This window comes from Perognathus longimembris, chromosome 2 (assembly GCF_023159225.1).
Source record: "Perognathus longimembris pacificus isolate PPM17 chromosome 2, ASM2315922v1, whole genome shotgun sequence".
Classification (NCBI taxonomy): Eukaryota; Metazoa; Chordata; class Mammalia; order Rodentia; family Heteromyidae; genus Perognathus; species Perognathus longimembris.
Window position 1 is genome coordinate 92,140,548 of NC_063162.1, and position 19,342 is coordinate 92,159,889.

The 19,342-nt window shown below is 35.6% G+C and overlaps 1 protein-coding gene across 1 annotated transcript in view; it reads right to left on the minus strand.

Moving 5' to 3' along the window:
* Positions 1-19,342, minus strand: part of Hdac9 (histone deacetylase 9) — an 805,515-nt gene that overhangs the window by 239,451 nt on the left and 546,722 nt on the right. The window contains exon 14 of the mRNA XM_048339733.1: positions 9,671-9,804. Coding sequence (XP_048195690.1) covers positions 9,671-9,804 — 134 coding nt within the window. The remainder of the gene's footprint in view (positions 1-9,670; positions 9,805-19,342) is intronic.

Sequence of the window (19,342 nt, forward strand, 5' to 3'; positions counted from 1 at the left end):
TCTTTTATTTCTTCCTTACTTTCTGCTTTCCTTCTTTTTCTTTCTCTCTTCCTATTTTTCCTCCCTCCCTACTTTCTTTCCTTCCTCCCTCCCTCCCTCACTCCATCCCTCCCTTCCTCTTTCCCTTCCTTCCTTCCATCTTTCCTTCCTTCCTTCCTTCCTTCCTTCCTTCCTTCCTTCCTTCCTTCCATTCTTTCTTTCATAGCACACAGGTTATTCTTTAGAGGTTCCACTCTGCTACTTTTTCATTATATGCCTTCAATGTGTCATGTTCAACTTTCCTCTAATATGGAGATCTCTAAAAGTTCCATTTTTCATCTAGTCATTCATTTGCTTGTGCTCAAATATAGATATTCCCATTTCATCCCTTCTATTTTCTACTTCCTGTGTACTCCTAATTCCTTCATTTCTTTCTCAAGATGCTCTCTACAGTCAAAGGTCAGAAGCATAATGAGTCACAAAATAGAGTAAAGTGCTCTGCTAATCTTAATTTAGGGATCCACTGGTTTCCGTTCTCAGAGATACTTAGTCTGCCAGATGTCTATGTGGAGTTATCTATGATGTGCTGACCAAAAAGATTTTTGAGAATTCTGAGCATACTGGAACACTCAATACTTTAAAAGGAAAAAGTTCATCTTGCTTGAGATACAAACAAAGATCTTAAATAGTTTACTAGTATGGTCTCAGAACACAATCTTATAGCTCTGCTTATATCTTCTTAATAAGGCTTCATGAGCGAGGACTGTGTTCTTCCCTGTGACTTGGGTTCAATGTCTTTCCTGGGAATAGAAAGGAGCTAATGCTCAAACAGTGCTCACTCTGCTTAGAAATATGTTTGCAGTCAGTCCAGACCCTTGAACAGTTTCTATTCAGGATAAAAGTTTGAATCATCATTAAAAATTACCATATCATTGAGTCTCACAACACACCACGAATCTTTCCTGAAGAAATAGTCTCTCTGAAATAAAGCCGTTAATACAACCTGATTACAGAAGGAATGTTCTGAACATGATCTACAAAGTCATACTGTGACAGGATAAAACACAGCCTACCCACACCCACCCACACACAGAGCACACACACGGTATACATTCATTTTTTTTTCTGCCAAGGAGCAGGGAAAAAAGGAAAGAGTTCTATTCCTTCCCCTCCTGTGTTCAAAGCCTGGATTGAGGCCAGTGTCCTAATCAGTTCTCATTGGCCCTGGAGGAATCAGAACCTTTTGTAAAATATAATAAAGGGCATAAAATCATGATAAAATGCATGAAAAAGCAGTGCCTTTGGTTAGGGAACTAGAAATAATTTAGCAGAACAGATGGATTGCGTTGGTTTGGTATTACTGAGGACATGAAAGGGCTCATTTTGTGGCGGTTCCAAACTAAGAGAAAATGTCCAACTTAAATTTGTCAACTCAAAGTACCTGACTCCACTGGGAGGCTCCATTTTCTTTAATCATTTTCAAAGTACTGACATATTCAGCAAGAATTTCTACTGAAATATGTCATTTTCTGAAGCATTTTATCCACTGTCCCTACACATACAGAATGCATTTTCAATTTTTTTTCCTCTACAAATCACATAACTACAAATACTTAGTTTTTTTTAAATGACTATAAATGACATATTGGTGTTGATATTACCTGGTGTTATAAATATCACACTTAATATTTAGTGAGTCAAATCATGGCCTATTGATTGTTCCTGATACACCAATTTTCCCACTCCTAAACAGATCCTGTACAACAATATAATTTCCCATACCCAATATGCTGCAATGGTTTCATTGAATACTACATGAAAGATGCTTTTTGACTATTCTTCCCATCTGCATAATTTTTCCTATTGATGGAGAATGACTTAACCTAAAGCACTCACCTTCTCCCTGACAGCTAAATCTTCAAACTGTCCTCTCTGCAGACCCCACTGAACCATCTGCCTTTCTCTTTCCCTTGAACAAATGCAACAGGAAGAGAGCCTGAGACTAAGGCCATATCCAATGCTGATGCCCCTGATAAACACAGATGCTGTTGAAACTTGAAAGTCTTCAGTCAAAACAACATTGCTCACCAACCCCGCCTCTGTCTCATCTTGCTTCCCTCTGCCTCATAGTGAACTTGACTCTTTATGCCTAATATTTAAAGAGTTGTAAGGGGGTGCACCATTTCCCTTCATCCATGCTGAAAGAGACATGGACACTCTTCCTTCATTCCTGAATAAAGTCGGTTGGTCTCTTAACTTTCTGCCCTTTCTTTATTCTGATATCTTCATGAATTGGTTTCCTTATACTTCTACCCATCATTGTATAATAACCTCTTCTCAAAATTGTCCTCATAAAGTGAAATAGAAGGAAAGAGGCAATGAAGTGATTTTGATTGTTTCTGTTGGTCACTTGGAAAGAAAAGGCATTATGCATTCGAAGTCTTGCATTCCAGTCCCAATTCTTACCCAGATTTAACATGCCTAAAGCTAAATAGAAGGTATGACTATAGACCTTTAGTTCAACAAATTATTTTGAAGTTTGCTTTTAGCATTAAATGATAGGATTCTATGGCATAAAATAAAACCAATGAAAACTCAGAATACACTTTACTTTGATTCATAAATTTTCCTTAGACATATGTAATTGCAGTGATATATTCCTATGTTTAAAGCAGGAGAAATTTCAAAAGTAGCCAGCTCTATCTTGAAGCACGTATCTTGTAAAAGTGATCACAATTGGATATTTTTTCTCACAGCTTATATTCCTATCTTATGATATCTAAAACATAAATACTTTTTTTTTTCTTTTTGTTTGTCCTGGGGCTTAGACTCAAGGCCTCTGTGCTGTCCCCCAACTTCTTTTTTATTAAGGGTAGCGCTCTACCACTTGAGCCAAAAGTGCCACTTCTGGCTTTTTCTGAGCAGTTTCTTAGAAATAAGAGTCTCACAGACTTTCTAGGCCAGGCTGGCTTTTAAACAGTGATCCTTAGCTCTCCACCTCCTGAGTAGCAAAGTTTAAAGCAGTCAGCTACTTTCCCAAATTCTTAAATGCTTTTGGGTAAGGCACTCCTGTATTGTTTGTTTGTTTTGCAGTTCTGGAGATTAAACTCAGCTTGTAGGAAGCAAGAGCTCTCTCACTGTGCTATATCCCCAGCCTGCCCTTCTGAATTAATACCACCTTCATCTTTCAGGTAAACGCTCACTTCTGTTACTCTTCCATTTCCAAATATTTGATCCAGTTGCCTGTTTCCCTCTACCTTGTTGAGTCTATGTTAACCATTCTAGTTTTTATTAAAGTAGCCCTTAATATCAATTCTGTCTTTGTATGCTTTCTGGGTCCAGAGATTCTAATTAACCTTGTTTAGACTTAAGACTGAGCACCAGATGGTTAGAGCCATCCAACAAACCTTAATAGCCAATCTAGGTCAGGAACCACATGCAATAGAATTCAAGATTTCCACTGTTGTGACTACCATTTTAAACTATAGTATAATTAAAATAACATGGGGAGTTCTTTCTTGTCTTCAAAACATTACCTACCACTTGTCTGAATTAATATTGCTTGCTCACTCATTACTATTTACTTTAAACCATCTCAATAGAATAGCTTCTAAAACATCTAAAAAAAACAGCAATATTCTGGAGAAGTAATGAAAAAATATATACAAATACGATATATACATCACATATAACAAATTATATAGAGAATATAATATGTATACATATATCATATGCAATATATACTACACATAATATATACTATATATTTTTAAGACTTCTCTTTAAATTGATGTGTGTGTGTGCATGTGCGTGTGTGTGTGTGTGTGTGTGTGTGTATGTGTGTGTGTGTATGCCAATCCTGGAGCTTGTACTCAGGGCCTAGGTGCTGACCCTGAGCTTTTTATTGCTCAAGACTAGTGCTCTACCACTTAAACCAAAGCTCTACTTCTGGCTTTTTGGTGGTTAATTGGAGATCAGAGTCTTAACAGATTTTCTTGTCTGGGCTCGCTAAGAACCATGATGCTCAGATGTCAGTCTCCTCAGTAGCTAGGAATACAGGTTTGAGTCTTTAGCATCCATATTTCTTGATTTTAAGTTATTATGTTCATCACGGGGGAAAAAATCCCTTAATTGAGCTACTCAATGTTCACAGTTTTATGCAACTGAATTCCTTGTCTTATACATATTTTAAGATATGACAAATACTTAATGGATTATTTTAATGTGTTAGGACTTTCAATATCATAATCATGTATACAAGAAAGTTCCTTTCCATAAATATTTTATCTTCTTTGAACATTATAATTTTTAAAAGGCTATTTGAAAAAGCCTTAGTGTTGCTGTTTATCTTCAGTAATTTCCAAACGAACTCAGAGGAGCAGTCTCTTATGTCTTTTGGTTGGATTTTTTTCTGTATTAGTTCCTTGGCAACAGAAATTTTGAAGTTCTAAATCACCTAAGTTTGACTATAAGCTGAATAGTCACTTTTGCTATCCTTCTCTGCCCGGATCCACTTGTGGAGAAATACAAATGTCTCAGCGCAGTAGTGAATGTACCCTGGTTTTCCCCTTACATCTCAACAATTTGCACATAAAGCTCCCCCATACCACAATATCCTTATAACAACTTACAGGACTTCTTGAGTTTCTTACTGTTTTGTGGTTAGATTGTAAGACACAAACACTCTTAAAAAAGTGTTTGTGCAAAATAAAACAAAACAGTAAGCTGTTATGTGCTGCCATCTAGTTAGACTACTCTATAAAACAAATGTTTAATTGAATTTCCATGAACTGGCAGAATTCAACACTTTGCAATCTTGATGTCAAAAACCTGTGCATTCCAAGTGTTTCTCCATGAATTAATAAATTTCCTTATGTGAATGTGAAAAAAGAATTGTTATGTCACTTAAGAATTGCAGGGAAATGCTTTGGCTCCAAGCTGTGGGGCATCTTAGGACCTTATGCTAAACTTGCTCTCTACTTTTCTCATTAGAACTGTGGAGAAATCCCAGAAGGACCAACAGTAGCCTGGTTTGGTGTCCCAGAATTGTTTGGTAATTACTTTGTGTTGGCACTTGAATAAAAGAGTTAAAACATTTCAGCACAGTATGTTGCTTAAGGTTTTTAACTTAAGAATTAAGCGAAGCAAAGTTATTCAATATTAGTCAAAGGAGGCAATGCAAATTCCACATAATATGTAATCCAACAAAAGCACTCTAAAATGTTATTATTCCCCCAAACAAATGTGAGAGCAAGCAAATGTCTGTGGGTGGCTTGGTGGAGCTCGGGGAGTCAGGAGCACTTCTGGAAAAACAACTCCAAATGCATTTCTAACAGATGATGGGTCAGTCGTGTGTGTGTGTGTGTGTGTGTGTGTGTGTGTGTGTGTGTGTATGTCTGTGCACTGAAAAGTGCAATCCTTTCCTCAGGAGCACCCATATACACACTTTGCAAATGAGGCTACCTAAAGACATAGCTTATTTCTGAAGAGGATTCCAAATGACCCCTCCAAATCTATTTCTTGTGGTTACCAGAAAGCTGCTGGTTTTGCTTTTTTTGTTTTCAACAAAAATCCCCAACCAAAATATGAATGACTCAATAGGAGGTAAAAAATAAAATGGCATTGGCATGAAGGACTACTAACCGCCTCACCGCTTTTAAAACATTGCCACATCATGCCAAAAGAAGCTAATCCCTGAAATCTAATATAATAAAGACTAAAGTTTTCTCTGGCTGCTAATCAGGAGTAGTTAGAAGGGTACTTTATACTCTACCTTACAAACTAAGAGCAAGGGATCTACCAAGACATCCTAAAATGTGAGTCTATTCATGAGCAAAGAGTGTTATAGCTCAAAGGAAGTTGGGTATTCTTATTTCATACAGCATTAAAACTGGAATACATCTTAGCACATAACCTGCCTGACTCCACATCTACACATGGAAAAAAACAACCATCACCAAAACCAAATGATATGACAGAAGCACACAGATACCTAATGAAAGAATAAGGTGAAATCTATATTGGAACAATTGGCTACAAAGGAATGTGCTTTGATTAGCTGGATACCTTGTTGAATGAATCAATACAATACAAAATTTTGATTTGTGGATCAGTCTATTATTCTGAAACGACAGAGCCCATTTAGTGTTTTAAAAATACCATCTCCTTCTGTTATTTACTGTTATTTCATCATTGCAAAATTGACAGCTGCATTGGCTAAGGAAAGCTGACTTTTATCTCTGTGATTCAGAAGTGAAAAATTCTTATCTTTTGCCCCAGGGAAATTCTAGCCCCAATATACAAAAAGAAGTTGAATAAAGACAGAGGGGAGGAAAGCTGTTCAAAAACAAGATCTGAGATACTTTCCGCATCACACTCCTCTTTTCCCTAATTCTCCAAGGCTCCAATTCTTACAAAGTTTGGCAGTTTTACAAAATATTTATTAGATCACTTGAATACTGAACAATGATATAGATTCTATGACTTCTGAGTAGCTGGTTTGGAATGATCTTCTTATCTCTTTTGTTGTTTTTTTTTTTCCTACTCCTCTGGGTAAAATAAATGGAGAAAAGAAAACTGGTCATAAAAAACACCCCTTTTGTTTCTATGCTTTATCTGACTTTTCCCTATGTTTTCCTCTGGTATGGAACTAAATATCTCAAGATAATATGCACTTAGTTAATGCCTTCCAATTTCCATTTGAATGTCCCTGAACTTTTCGAAGAGAAAAAAGTATATTAAACTCGTATGTATCTAAAGACAAATTAGGTTCAGTTATTTTAAAAGTTATATTTCATGTTTAAAAAAATAGGTTTCAGGGCTGGGGATATAGCCTAGTGACAAGAGTGCCTGCCTCGGATACACGAGGCCCTAGGTTCGATTCCCCAGCACCACATATACAGAAAACGGCCAGAAGCGGCGCTGTGGCTCAAGTGGCAGAGTGCTAGCCTTGAGCGGGAAGAAGCCAGGGACAGTGCTCAGGCCCTGAGTCCAAGGCCCAGGACTGGCCAAAAAAAAATAGGTTTCAATCTCATCAAGTCAAAGAACAAACAAAATTTACACACAACAAAACCAACAAAAATGGTTGTCTATAATCATTTCTTTACTTGAGAAAATAAATTCCTGCCAAGCTGCCATCAAGCTATGTTAGGCTTCCTTTGTGTTACTGTGACATTATGGCTAAGACATATGTGCTGGGTCTCCATTAAGATTTAATCCACTGGCCTGAGCTCTCTTTTAACTTAGTAAGTGCTAGCTTGAAGATTCTTCATTATTCGACCAAGCTGTGGCTTGCTTGCTTCATTTTCATCATCCAATCCCTGTGGTCCTCTGACATATCACCCTGTTGTCCATATCACATCAATCAGTGCTACATGAATTGAATAATTTAATTTGAAATTATACAAGACAAAAAATAAAGTGATGTATGGAAGACAGGAATGATATTTTTTTGCATCAATAACAGTGTGAACCATTATACAGTCCTTTTATCTGTATTCTTTGCTTCTCTTGCAAATGGTTCTCCTTCAGAAAATTAAGAAAACCACTAGAAGCCTGTGATCAGCCACTGGCACTTTGGAGTGGTTGGGAGCAAGCCAGCAGAGACCTAAGCATGGAAAAAATGTAAGCACCAATGTCTTAGCTGGCAAAAGCACCCCCCACCCAAAGTTGCTAATTAGGAAAACATCTCTAACAGATACAAACGTGAGTCTAATGAATAAATTCATTTTAAGATTAGCCTACCATGAATAAGTACCCTTGCTTGTATTTTCATCTATAATGTATGGGAATTTTTTTAGAAAAGAGAATAGTTTGGACTGCAAATTTCATTGTCAATAATGTAGACTGTCTAAAGATAACGTTAAGATTCAACAGAGGAGCTAGGCTCTGTGGCTGAGTCCGATAATCCTAACTACTCAAGAGGACCATGGTTCAAAGCGAACCCAGGCAGAAAAGTCTCTGCCAGATTCTTATCTCCAATAAACTACTCAAAAATGCTGGAAGTGGAGAAGTGAAGCAGTGACTCAAGTATCAGAGTGCTAGCCTAAGTCTAGGGACTGTGCTCAGGTCCTGAGTTCAAGTTCCAGGACCAGAACAACAACAACAACAACAACAACAACAACAACAACAAAAGATTCACCAGAGAAAGAAAGCCTTCTGACAGGTAAAATGGATGGGCACTGGAACATGATGGATAAAGCGCCTTCACTCAGAAAAGAAGCAGGCAATAATTTGAGGTCCTTTTCCTTCACACTGAGGTTATTAGGTAGAGGATACATTAAATCAAACTTAGAACTTCCAGTATAAGAAACCCTTTGATAATTCTATCCTAAAGAAACAATAAACTTGTGAGACTCAGTTGGTACAAGGTGCTTTGGTTTAGTCATTCACAATCTTAACTGCTGAATGACCCAGAAAACATCACTACTGGTTTGATGTTTTAAAAAAAAATGATGGAAAGCTATAAAGAAAATATGTATCCTTAAAAATGAACAGTGAATGGTGTTTGCATATTCAGAATTCAATTATTTTTGTAATATGCAGAGAAAAATCCAACTCACACTATGAAATATAAGCAAACACATTTTACCTAAAGACCATTCTGTCTGTTCCAGCAATTTAATTTCAACCAAAAATGCTTTATAGATTTAATGTAGTCTCGTTTCTGTGTTCTCATACTATAATTGTAACTAAAATAGTATACATTTCATTTTTTTTCCCAAGCAGCTGAGAGCTATGTTGAATTTTCCTTCTTGATCTATATAACACGATGGACAAATCATAATGTCAGTCTGTAAGAAGAGGAGCAGATATCATCTACCTTTGAAAATTAAATTCCAGATAGGGGCATATGATTATAATGTAATATAGATCCTATAAAGTGATTTTAAATTAATAAGTGTTAAAATGAAAAGAGAAAAAATAAGGAAGGTATGCTTATTTGGAAAGTGTTTTAGTTTCAGCTGCAGAATGTCAGTGGATTTGGCAACAAAAGATATTTATAGTAAATAAATAGTGGCTAATCATTTCATATTTTGCAAATTTGACAAGGTGAGTTTTTACAAATTGATTTCATATTTGTCTATCAGCCTTAGAAAACTAAAGAAACACTTTTTTGTGTGGAAACGAGACTCACTAGCAATTTACAAAGTCTAAAGAAATATTAAATCTAAAAAAATGCTGACAAAATAAAAAATGTTCAAACTTCTACCCTAAACTTGAAAACATATTAGTAAATAGTCACTTCAATGAAGAGACTTTTCTTGATAACTCCACAGTGCATCTTTTTTGTGTATTCATTTTCATGAGACTAAATTGCCATATCTTTGAATTAAAAATTCAATTTGAGAAAGAAAAATTAATTAGTCCTTTGCACTTTGCAAAGTTAACCTAAAGAAATGAGCTCAGGGAATGTTACCTATTCGTAAATAAGAATGCCATCAAATGTACATAGTAAAGCCACAACAGAACATTCACATCCAGCTCTGCTCAGTCCATTCACCTTGAGTACCTACTGTGTGTCCAGCCCAGAGTCAGCTGGTAAGTCCTGTGCTATTTGTGTCTATGAGAAACCATCAATCACTCTGTTTGCACTATGTGGTTAATATTTTCTACTACTACTGAAATGAATACTGACCTCTTTACATGATTTATTTAAGCAAGTCAAAGAGTGTGGCCAATTCAGGATTACCTCACATTTATTTAGCAGCCCAGTTTCTTGTAGCCGTGACCAGATGCTCTGTATTCTTCCAGCGTGCTCGGGGTGGGTGGTGGAATTGCCACAAATGCACTGGTGTTTCAGCATCAGAGGATCGTAGACAATTCCTTCAAGACAAAGGAAGCACAGCCCAAGATTGAGTAATGATACAAGTTAGTCAAGATGCTTACTCCCAAAAGCCATTCTTTTCAAAGGAAATTTCACAAAAAGAGAAATAATCTGTATCACAAAGTTATCAGGTCTATATAAGAGCTATTTTATAGCATATATTATCATGTCTTTGTAAAAACCATCAATTCATGGCATGACCAGAACCTAGACTTTAGTTTCCTAAACAGTAAAGTAATATAAAAGGTGACATTTAAAGAAATGTCATATATATCCTATATAAACTAATATTACTAGAACATAAAATCATTGTGAATTGTTTCTTGGCAAATACTTCAGTAGAAACTTAAATTTTCTTGTCAAAGTCACAAAATGAGCTGTTTTTGTAAATCATGAATTTATTGAATGAGTACGTTTAACAGTCATAATTCACATTAGATGTCTATTCTTGGAATAAACTGGAAAAATTTCCAACTCCTTCCCTGTTCTGTTTGACAGTTTCATCAAGGTTGTACAGAAAAGTTTCTTCTTGCTAACCTGTTTTTTCCTTACATAAATGTAGGCTATTACATAAACATGGCTAGTGTAAATCTTAAAATATTTTGGTATACTTGAGGTAGTTCTTTTTGAAATGAATGTCAAGGATGGAGGAGGAATTATCTGACAATAAAGGACACTGCTCCTGCAGAATATAATCATAAGTATATAATCATATATATGTGTAATATAACTAATAAATAAAAATATATCACAATAAATTCTGAGTAAGAATATTAAACTAATTAAATAAATGTCAATTTTCAATGTCTATTAGAGTTTTCATAGACAATAAATAAAATCTGCCACCAAGGCTTAGCCTGTCATGATTTAATTAGATCCTACAATGGGAAAGATTCTATAAGAGTTTGATGAAATGAATTATTAAGGGTGCATAAAATATGACTTTTTAAAACAACAAGTTAGAGGACAATTATAACTCTGGATCATCTTAAGAAGCTTTCTACCCCTAAACCTATTCCTTGGGAAGAAACTTGTTGCTTACAAAATTGCTTGGCATAAGAAATTATTTAACCAATCAAACCTTTTCCAATGAATTACTATGGGAGTAGATTTTCTGGGTGTGGGGGTCAGGGGAAGTGTCCATGATAAGAAAAAAAATATCAAAAAATCACTTTAAGAGCAGATAAGTTCTAGTAATTTATATTGGAAAGTAAGTTTAATTAAATAAATTTTCTTCTTCCTTTGGCTCACATTATTGTATTAGAGGAATGCTGGGAGAATATTTTCCCTTGAGTGTAGTAAATTCATGCAGAAGAATGCCATATGCATTTTGAAGCCATGTGGTAAAAATTACATCTAAGAAAAAATATTGTTTTAGAGGTCTAAATAATACTCATTCTTAAGACTCAAATGACTTCAAAACCTGTCTTTTTGCCTGTCTTTGACCAACTAATATTTTCATCCTCTGTCCTGGACTCTCTTCTGAGCAGCGCACTTGGACACTTATCTCTTCAGTTGCCCATCCAAATTTTCACTTGGATATCTCCTGGTTTGCATGAAGTGAAAAACTGTACTGTTCTCCTCCCTTTACAAAAGACATCAAGATTCCTTGTGACTCATGCCAGGAACTTTAGTGTTCTCCTGACATTTCCACTCCTAGAAACAGAGGGAGCGCCTGCTTTCCCTCCAAAAGAGATCTTGAATCATTCATTTCTTATCTCCATTGCACGCAAAGCATACATAATCCCAAGAACCATTATCTCTAATCTGGACTCCTGAGATATTGAATTTTGGCTAACAGACCTCCATTTAATTCCATTGGCCACACTGCAGTCAGTAGCTTCTTTTGCTTAAATACTTAATGGATTTTACTGAGGAGATTGAAATTCCCCTAGGACAGCATAGCAAATGCCCCTCCCTTACCTTCTTTTCATACACCACCTGCCTTTGATCTCTAGTTCTCCTTCCTCCATTCCTCAAAAGATAAAAACCTTACCAGTGTTGCATCATCATAATTCTGTTCCCTCTATTTCAGAAATTTATCTGATCTCTATTACTCCAACCTGCCTTCACATAATTTCTTCTCATTCTTCAAGACTACGTATTTATTTATTTACCTATTTGTATTAGAATTGTACAAGGGGGTCATTCCACTGTGACATTTTCACACATGTATAAAATGAATCCCTATCAATCTTGTCCCCTCTATAATTCTCCCTAATCTTCCTCCCTGCTTTCCAATACAAGCTCCACCAGCCTCGTTCTTTAATTTACTTGCCTGCAAACAAGATATTTCAATCATATTCATCCTCATTTACCCTCATCATTGGCCCAAACCGTCTCATTCTATTCACCCCCTTATCAGCCTATTTCTCCTTCCCCAATCTCCAACTTCCTATTGATTAATAGCACTCATTGACATTCTTTCTGTTGTACTCACATAACTGCAATGTCTTTTTAAATGTCACTTCACTAACAAAGCATCTAACAAGATCTGATTTCTGAGCTTCCTCCAAATTTCCTTCAGAGCATCAATAACAGTTATGTAATTACTACAAAATTTTGTTACTTGCGCATTTCTCTATTTAGATAGTTAGACCTTGTAAAGCACAAACTATAATTGTATAGTTTTTTTTTTTTTTTTTTTTTTTTTTTTTTTGGCCAGTCCTGGACCTTGGACTCAGGGCCTGAGCACCATCCCTGGCTTCTTCCCGCTCAAGGCTAGCACTCTGCCACCTGAGCCACAGCACCCCTTCTGGCCGTTTTCCATATATGTGATGCTGGGGAATCGAACCCAGAGCTTCATGTGTGGGAGGCAAGCGCTCTTGCCACTAGGCCATATTCCCAGCCCAATTGTATAGATTTTGAATTCCTGGTCTGAAATCATGTTTGCAAAAAAGTTCTCTGAAAAGCTTCTCTAAAGTATGCTGGCAATGAATAGATTAAAGACATAAACAAGTTAGTTTACAGAACTAGTTCAGCTATTTCCTTCACACAACTTTTCTGCTTTTCCTGCTGAATATACTTAGCTCATCAACCTGGCCTCTAATGTTGGCCTCTAATGTTAATATTCTACCTTCTACTAGATAGGCCTTTGTACCTCTACTATTGGCATTAACGTCAGCTTCTATTTATACAAGTTTTCACTTTGTCCAAAATCCAACAAGATTTTTGCATATAGTCAAATGGGAAGACACTAAGAAATCCAGAAAAAAATTTCAGCAGGCAAGTAGACATGAAGAATAACATTCAAAAGAAAAACTTACACAAATCTTAGATATCTAACACAGATGTCTTTTAACAATTCGGATTTATCAAGCAATTATGAGTTGCTATTACATAAACAGGTGCTATTTAGCATACTTTCAACTACAATTTCAAACTATAAAAATATAATTGATATATTAATAGTATGGAAACCAAAAGTGTATCTGCCTATTTTGAGTAATATTCAACAGTATACATTCTGATTACTATGTGGCTATCTTTTCAATTCCACCTCTGGATACGTCCACAATCACTTCCATTGTAATTTTTCCCCTTTAAAAACATTTTATCTCAACTTCACTGCCAAGAAACAGAAACTTGTGAAACAAGTTATGGTAGCTAGAAAGTATTGCCAGGTATCTGGAGATTATAATACAAAGTCCAGGGGCTCCTGGAAAGACATTTGAATATAAGGAGAAATAAATAAAATCTGGAACCCCAAGCCTCCACTGACTCATCTTAATGATGTATCAATGAGGTGTTAACAGGTAGACTGCAAGGTGAGACTTTAACCTCATTCTTCATCACCATGCCTTACCCCTCCCCCCCTCTCTCTTAGAAACAAAAACTTATGGGGTGAGAACTAAGCCTGCTCTTCTCTTTGGGGTTCATATGGAATTCTACTTTGGTTTGACTCTTTCTTCCTGACTGGTTACCACTTGCAATGCAACTTAAGCAATGTTTATCTTGATTAGGTAGACAAGATTTTAAATTATGCAAAGGAGTCTTCACATGTTTACCTGCATTTAAATCATGCTAGTATATGTAAAAATATAACCCTCCTGGAAATGTTTAGGTTGCGGTTTAGATAAATTTGGACTTTTGTATTTCGTGTTTTCTGGATTTCAGTTTTACTTAATGAAGGAGCATATTTGAAGAATTAAATGTGGTATGTTTCTTTACTTTAATCATTACATATAGGTAGGTCATTTGTTACCCATAGAAATCACTCCTACAGGATTACACTAAGACTATTGAGAGTTGTTTGGTTCAGAATGTTGAGTTCAGCATCTTTAGGCAAAACACTCTACCTACCAACAATGAACAATCTCAGGCATTTCTGGTACATGAGAGTCACACTTTCACAAGATGTTTGCTAAACAAATGTAATAATTTCTGCAACTAAGGAACTGGGCTACTGATGAAAATAATATACAATATGTAACGTGGAATTTCTTATCAAGGACTTACATCTAATAGGCAGTTTTAAATACTTATATTTCAAGATTTATTTTATCTTGTTTAACTTATAATTTAGTAGTAGAAGTGAGACATGCACGAACATATTGTATGACAAATGTTATTTTTTTTGGGTGCTGGTCTCAGGGCCTTGGGCTGTCCCTGAGCTTTTGTGCTCAAGGTTGGTGCTCTACCACTTTGAGCCACAAGCTCCATTTCCAGCCTTTTTGGTCCTTAAATAAGGTCAGAGTCACATGGATTTTCCTGTCTGTACTAGCCTTGAACTGGGATCCACAGATCTTAGCTGCTAGATCTTGGCCTAAGTAGCTAGGATTACAGACATGAGCCACCAGTGCCATGTCCATGACAAGTTTTTCTTTGTTTGGTGCTGGTCCTGGGCACTATCCCTGAGTTTCTTTTGCTCAAGCCTAGCAGTCACAGCTCCACCTTGGCTTTTTTTGGTAGTTTTTAGTGGAGATAAGAGTCTTCCAAACTTTCCTGCCTGAGCTGGCTTTGTACCACGAACCTCAGAACTCGACCTCCTCAGCCATTAGGATTACAAGCATGAGCCACCAGCACTCAGTTGATGACAAGTATTTTTAAATCAGTGTATTCTAGGAAAGAAAATAAATGTGAGGTCAGAGATCCCTTAGAATGTCTCTTAAATGACAAACTGACCTGCAAGTGGTAGAATTGCTAAAATGGATAAAAGAGACCTCAGTCGATTCTCTATATTCATAAATTCTACAGTTACAGACTCAACTGTGACTCAGAAATATCAGGGGAAAAGTTCACATCAGTACTGAACACGTACATTTTTTCCTTGTTCCTATCTTTGACCAACTGTTTACATAATTGTTTGCATTGTACTAGGCATTACAACTAATCTAGGGGTAATTTATAGTATACAGGGGATATGTACAAGTTATATTTGCCACTCTGTATAAGGGTTTTTGTATCTGTTGGGAGTTCTTGAATCAACCCCCATAGATATTGAGTAAAGACTATTTTGAAACAAGAGTCATTTCTAACAACTTCAAAAATATGCCTATCACAGCTACGAGTATCTTTTGTGTCTAAAATTCGAATATTTCCTTAAGGAGTATCTTGCCTTGGTTTTATCTCTTTCTACCATACACTTTAGACCTTACTACTTGCAAAATTTGTCATATTTTAAATCTGGGTGACATACATCAAATGATCAAATAGTGTGACTTACGTACGAACCTTAATATGTCAGTCAAGCAAAGTAATATCTAAAAGTAATTTTAAAAAATATTAATCAGTTGACCTTTTACTAGATAAGAAGATTGCTAAGATTTACAATTTTGTTTTTCATGTAATGTTATTGGAGTATCTTTGGTAAAGGAAATGGAAAGAGGAAATCTCCACCACTGGCCTTCCAGCTAACATTCTATGAAAGTCTATTGGAGCCTATGAAATGGATTAAGGGTTGCCATTCACCTACAGAGCCAAGAAGGAGATCCAACGAGCATGTAGGCTAGAAAAAAGGCAAGTCAAACACAATTCACATTTGTTGGCTAAATATCTGGAGAGATGTTTCTACATGCAGGAATGAGTGATCAAAACTGAAGTAAAAACAACCAGAACCCATGACAATATTCTACAGAAACCATAGAGGATAAATGCATACTACCTAGCTCAGTGAACCTGACTAACCAAAATAAGATTTTGGAAAAAATGTTCTGGAATCTTCAACTGTCAAATAAATGACTGGTAAAACAGTATTCCAAGATAAAGGTCAAGATGAAATTAAATTTAAAATACAATGGAAAAAGGAAAAGTAATGTATATGATAAATAGTAATCATAAGGACATAGGAATCATAAGGACATCTAAAAGGCAACAAAATTAACATAGATCTTGGAGGTAACAAAGGCAGGAATTCATATTTCATAAAACTAGATAAGTGCTACAGTGTAAATTTGAGATGTCCTTGGAATTTAAAGAAAAAGAGAAGTACACAATGAGATCGAAAATATGGAGGTCAGAAACAAAATAGTTAAGCATAGTTGAAGGAGTGACACATTGAATTGAATCCCCTTTTGTACAACTACTTAAATAACAGGTAACAATAAAAAAAATTTAAAACCTGTGACTTTCCAGAGGAGAAAATAAGACTTACTAAGTAATTGGAAAACTGGAATAAATAAAGAAGCATCACATAAGTAAAGAGGCATGTCTATGAGTAGATAGCTAAAAATGCTCATCATAAAACTGGTTTCTATCTAATGTGATAGGGTGTGTGTGTGTGTGTGTGTGTGTGTGTGTGTGTGTGTGTAAACCTCATGTGCTAGCAATGTACCTTAGTGCTAGTGTTAGAGAGAATAGTAAAACAGTCTTCCTTTACAGATTAGAAAGTGTAAATATCCTAAAGTAATAAATAATCTAATTTTTGACTAAGAAATCCAGCATCATAAAGGAACATGACAGATTAGTTTGGATTTAGTTGACTAAGAGAGGCTTTTTTTTTTTTAAAGGAAATAACATTGGAAATTGAAACCTGAATAACTTGAAGAATTACCTAGAATTAAATATCTTTAATTTTAAAAATGGTAGAAAAGGGGGCTGGGGATATGGCCTAGTGGCAAGAGAGCTTGCCTCGTATACGTGAGGCCCTGGGTTCAATTCCCCAGCACCACATATACAGAAAACGGCCAGAAGTAGCGCTGTGGCTCAAGTGGCAGAGTGCTAGCCCTGAGCAAAAGGAAGCCAGGGACAGTGCTCAGGCCCTGAGTCCAAGGCCCAGGACTGGCCAAAAAAAAAAAAAAAATTGTAGAAAAGGCCAATAGTGATGTATTTACATTGAAATATTCAAGTATATTTGTTTTTCCATTATGTTTTTCCTCTAATTAAGCATCTATTCAAAATACATTAAATGATTATTTTAATGGATTTCACAAATAGTTTTATTTCAGCATAATGATTCTATTTCTTGTTGGACTTTACCTTAAAGGATAATGTTATAAGGGATTTAATTAAATGGATTTAATGGAGTAACCTAGAATTGAGAAAAAGAAATATTTTTATTCTTCATAGAGAAGATGAAGCTAGTGATTTTGTCATTACTTTTTTTTTTTTTTGCTTTGCTGAGTTTTGCACAAACTAACACAATATTATCATCTGCTACCTATTGTGAGACATGGCAAAACTTCATCATTATCAAGAATAGTTGAGTAAAAAGAGAAAGTAAAAAGTAAACACATGCCCTTAATTATGTGAAATGCATATGAATGCCTTTCCTTATCTTTAAATCTAATTTAACAGCACTTCTAAAATTGGTTATTACCAACATTTAACTATAACAATAAAATCCAAATGAGAATGTGGCAGGTGATCTCTGTCACTCACCTTCTTCATGATCACTAACAGCAGCTACAAGAAAACAAGTTCTTCACCACATATTGGAGACTTCCTCTTTCTTAACCATCTACACTTAGGCATTTCCTACCTGGAAATTTGTAATTTCTCTACAAGAAAGAAATGGTGCATAGTAGCTGGCTACTGAGGATCTACATGGATAGCGCAGGGATGAATGATGTGCCTAAAAAGCACATGAGTCTAAGTGTTCCTGGATAACTTTTTAGTTGCACCAAGATATATAGCTCCATAACATGGATTGAAACAAACTGCTGACCTTCATAATGTGTTGTTTGCTTCTTTCTTACAGTTAAGGAACAGATCTTGAATTGTAAGATTGTATGTCTTTCTTCTGAAGATAAATGTATTCTCAAAGAACATACTTTTTATGTTTTAGCATATGTACAGACAGACACTGAAAAGTCAAAAGAAAGAAGTTTAATTCTTCGTGTGTGTGTGTGTGTGTGTGTGTGTGTGTGTGTGTGTGTGTGCCCACGCGCTGATCTGGGACTTGAACTCAAGGTCTGGACACTGACCCTGTGCCTTTTTGCTCAAGGCTAGTGTTCTAACTCTTGAGCAACAGCTCCACTTCCAGTTTTCTGGTTGTTAATTGAAGATCAGAGTCTCACAGACTTTCCTGCCAGGGCTGGCTGCAAACCAGTCCTCAGACCTCTGCATCCTGAGCAGCCAGAATTATAGGCATGAGCCATGGGTGCCCAGCAAAAATGTTTAATTTTAAATTACATATCAACCCTTAATGGGAATGAAAGCCATTAGAATTTGTGTCTGAATTAAAGATTATTTTTAAAAATCAAAAGCAGAAAACCATAATTTGAGAATAAATAGATTATAAAAATGTGCAGAATAGATAAATATGCAGGTAGATAGAGAGATATAGATAGATAGATAGATAGATAAATAGATAGATAGATAGATAGATAGATAGATAGATATTATAAACTACTTAGACACCAGGCAGCAGAATAACTATTTTAAAGTAATTTTTACTTTCAATACTTTCCTCTTAGACTAGAAAATTCTGAAGTGTTGACTATGCAACTTATGCTATATGTTTTACTTATTTGAGTAAAACTTATATAGAATGACTATTAATAATAATTATATTTAAAATGTGAATGTATGCAAACTTCCAGTTAGATAATGAATTATCAAACTTTAATTATGAAAAGAAACTTAATTCTTAGTTTTGGAATATGTGTGCTGATAAATACTAGAATGCTGACATATAAAAGATTCTAATTATATGAACTGGTCTAATCTTCAGTTTGAATTATCAGGTTATAGTTAAGTCACATTTAAATTGTTTAATTTGTAATATATACTTTCACCTGAAGTTTTCTATGGTCAACATATCATACCTATTTCAAAACACTATTTTCTTAAACATGCATCATAGTATATCTCTCACCTCTTCTCATCTCTTTCCTATTCATGTAACTTCAATTAGCAATTACCTAGCCAGACACTTGTGGCTCACATCTATAACCCTCGTTAGTCAGAAGGCTGAGGTCTAAGGATCTCTACTCAACGACATCTGGAACAGAAAAGTTTGTGAGACTCTCATTCAATTAACTAGCAAAAACCCAGAAATGGAGTTGTGGCTCAAGTGGTAGAGTGCTAGCCTTGAGCAGAAAAGCAAAGCGAGAGTTTGAATCCCTAAAACAAAGCAAACAAACCAAAAAATGAAAA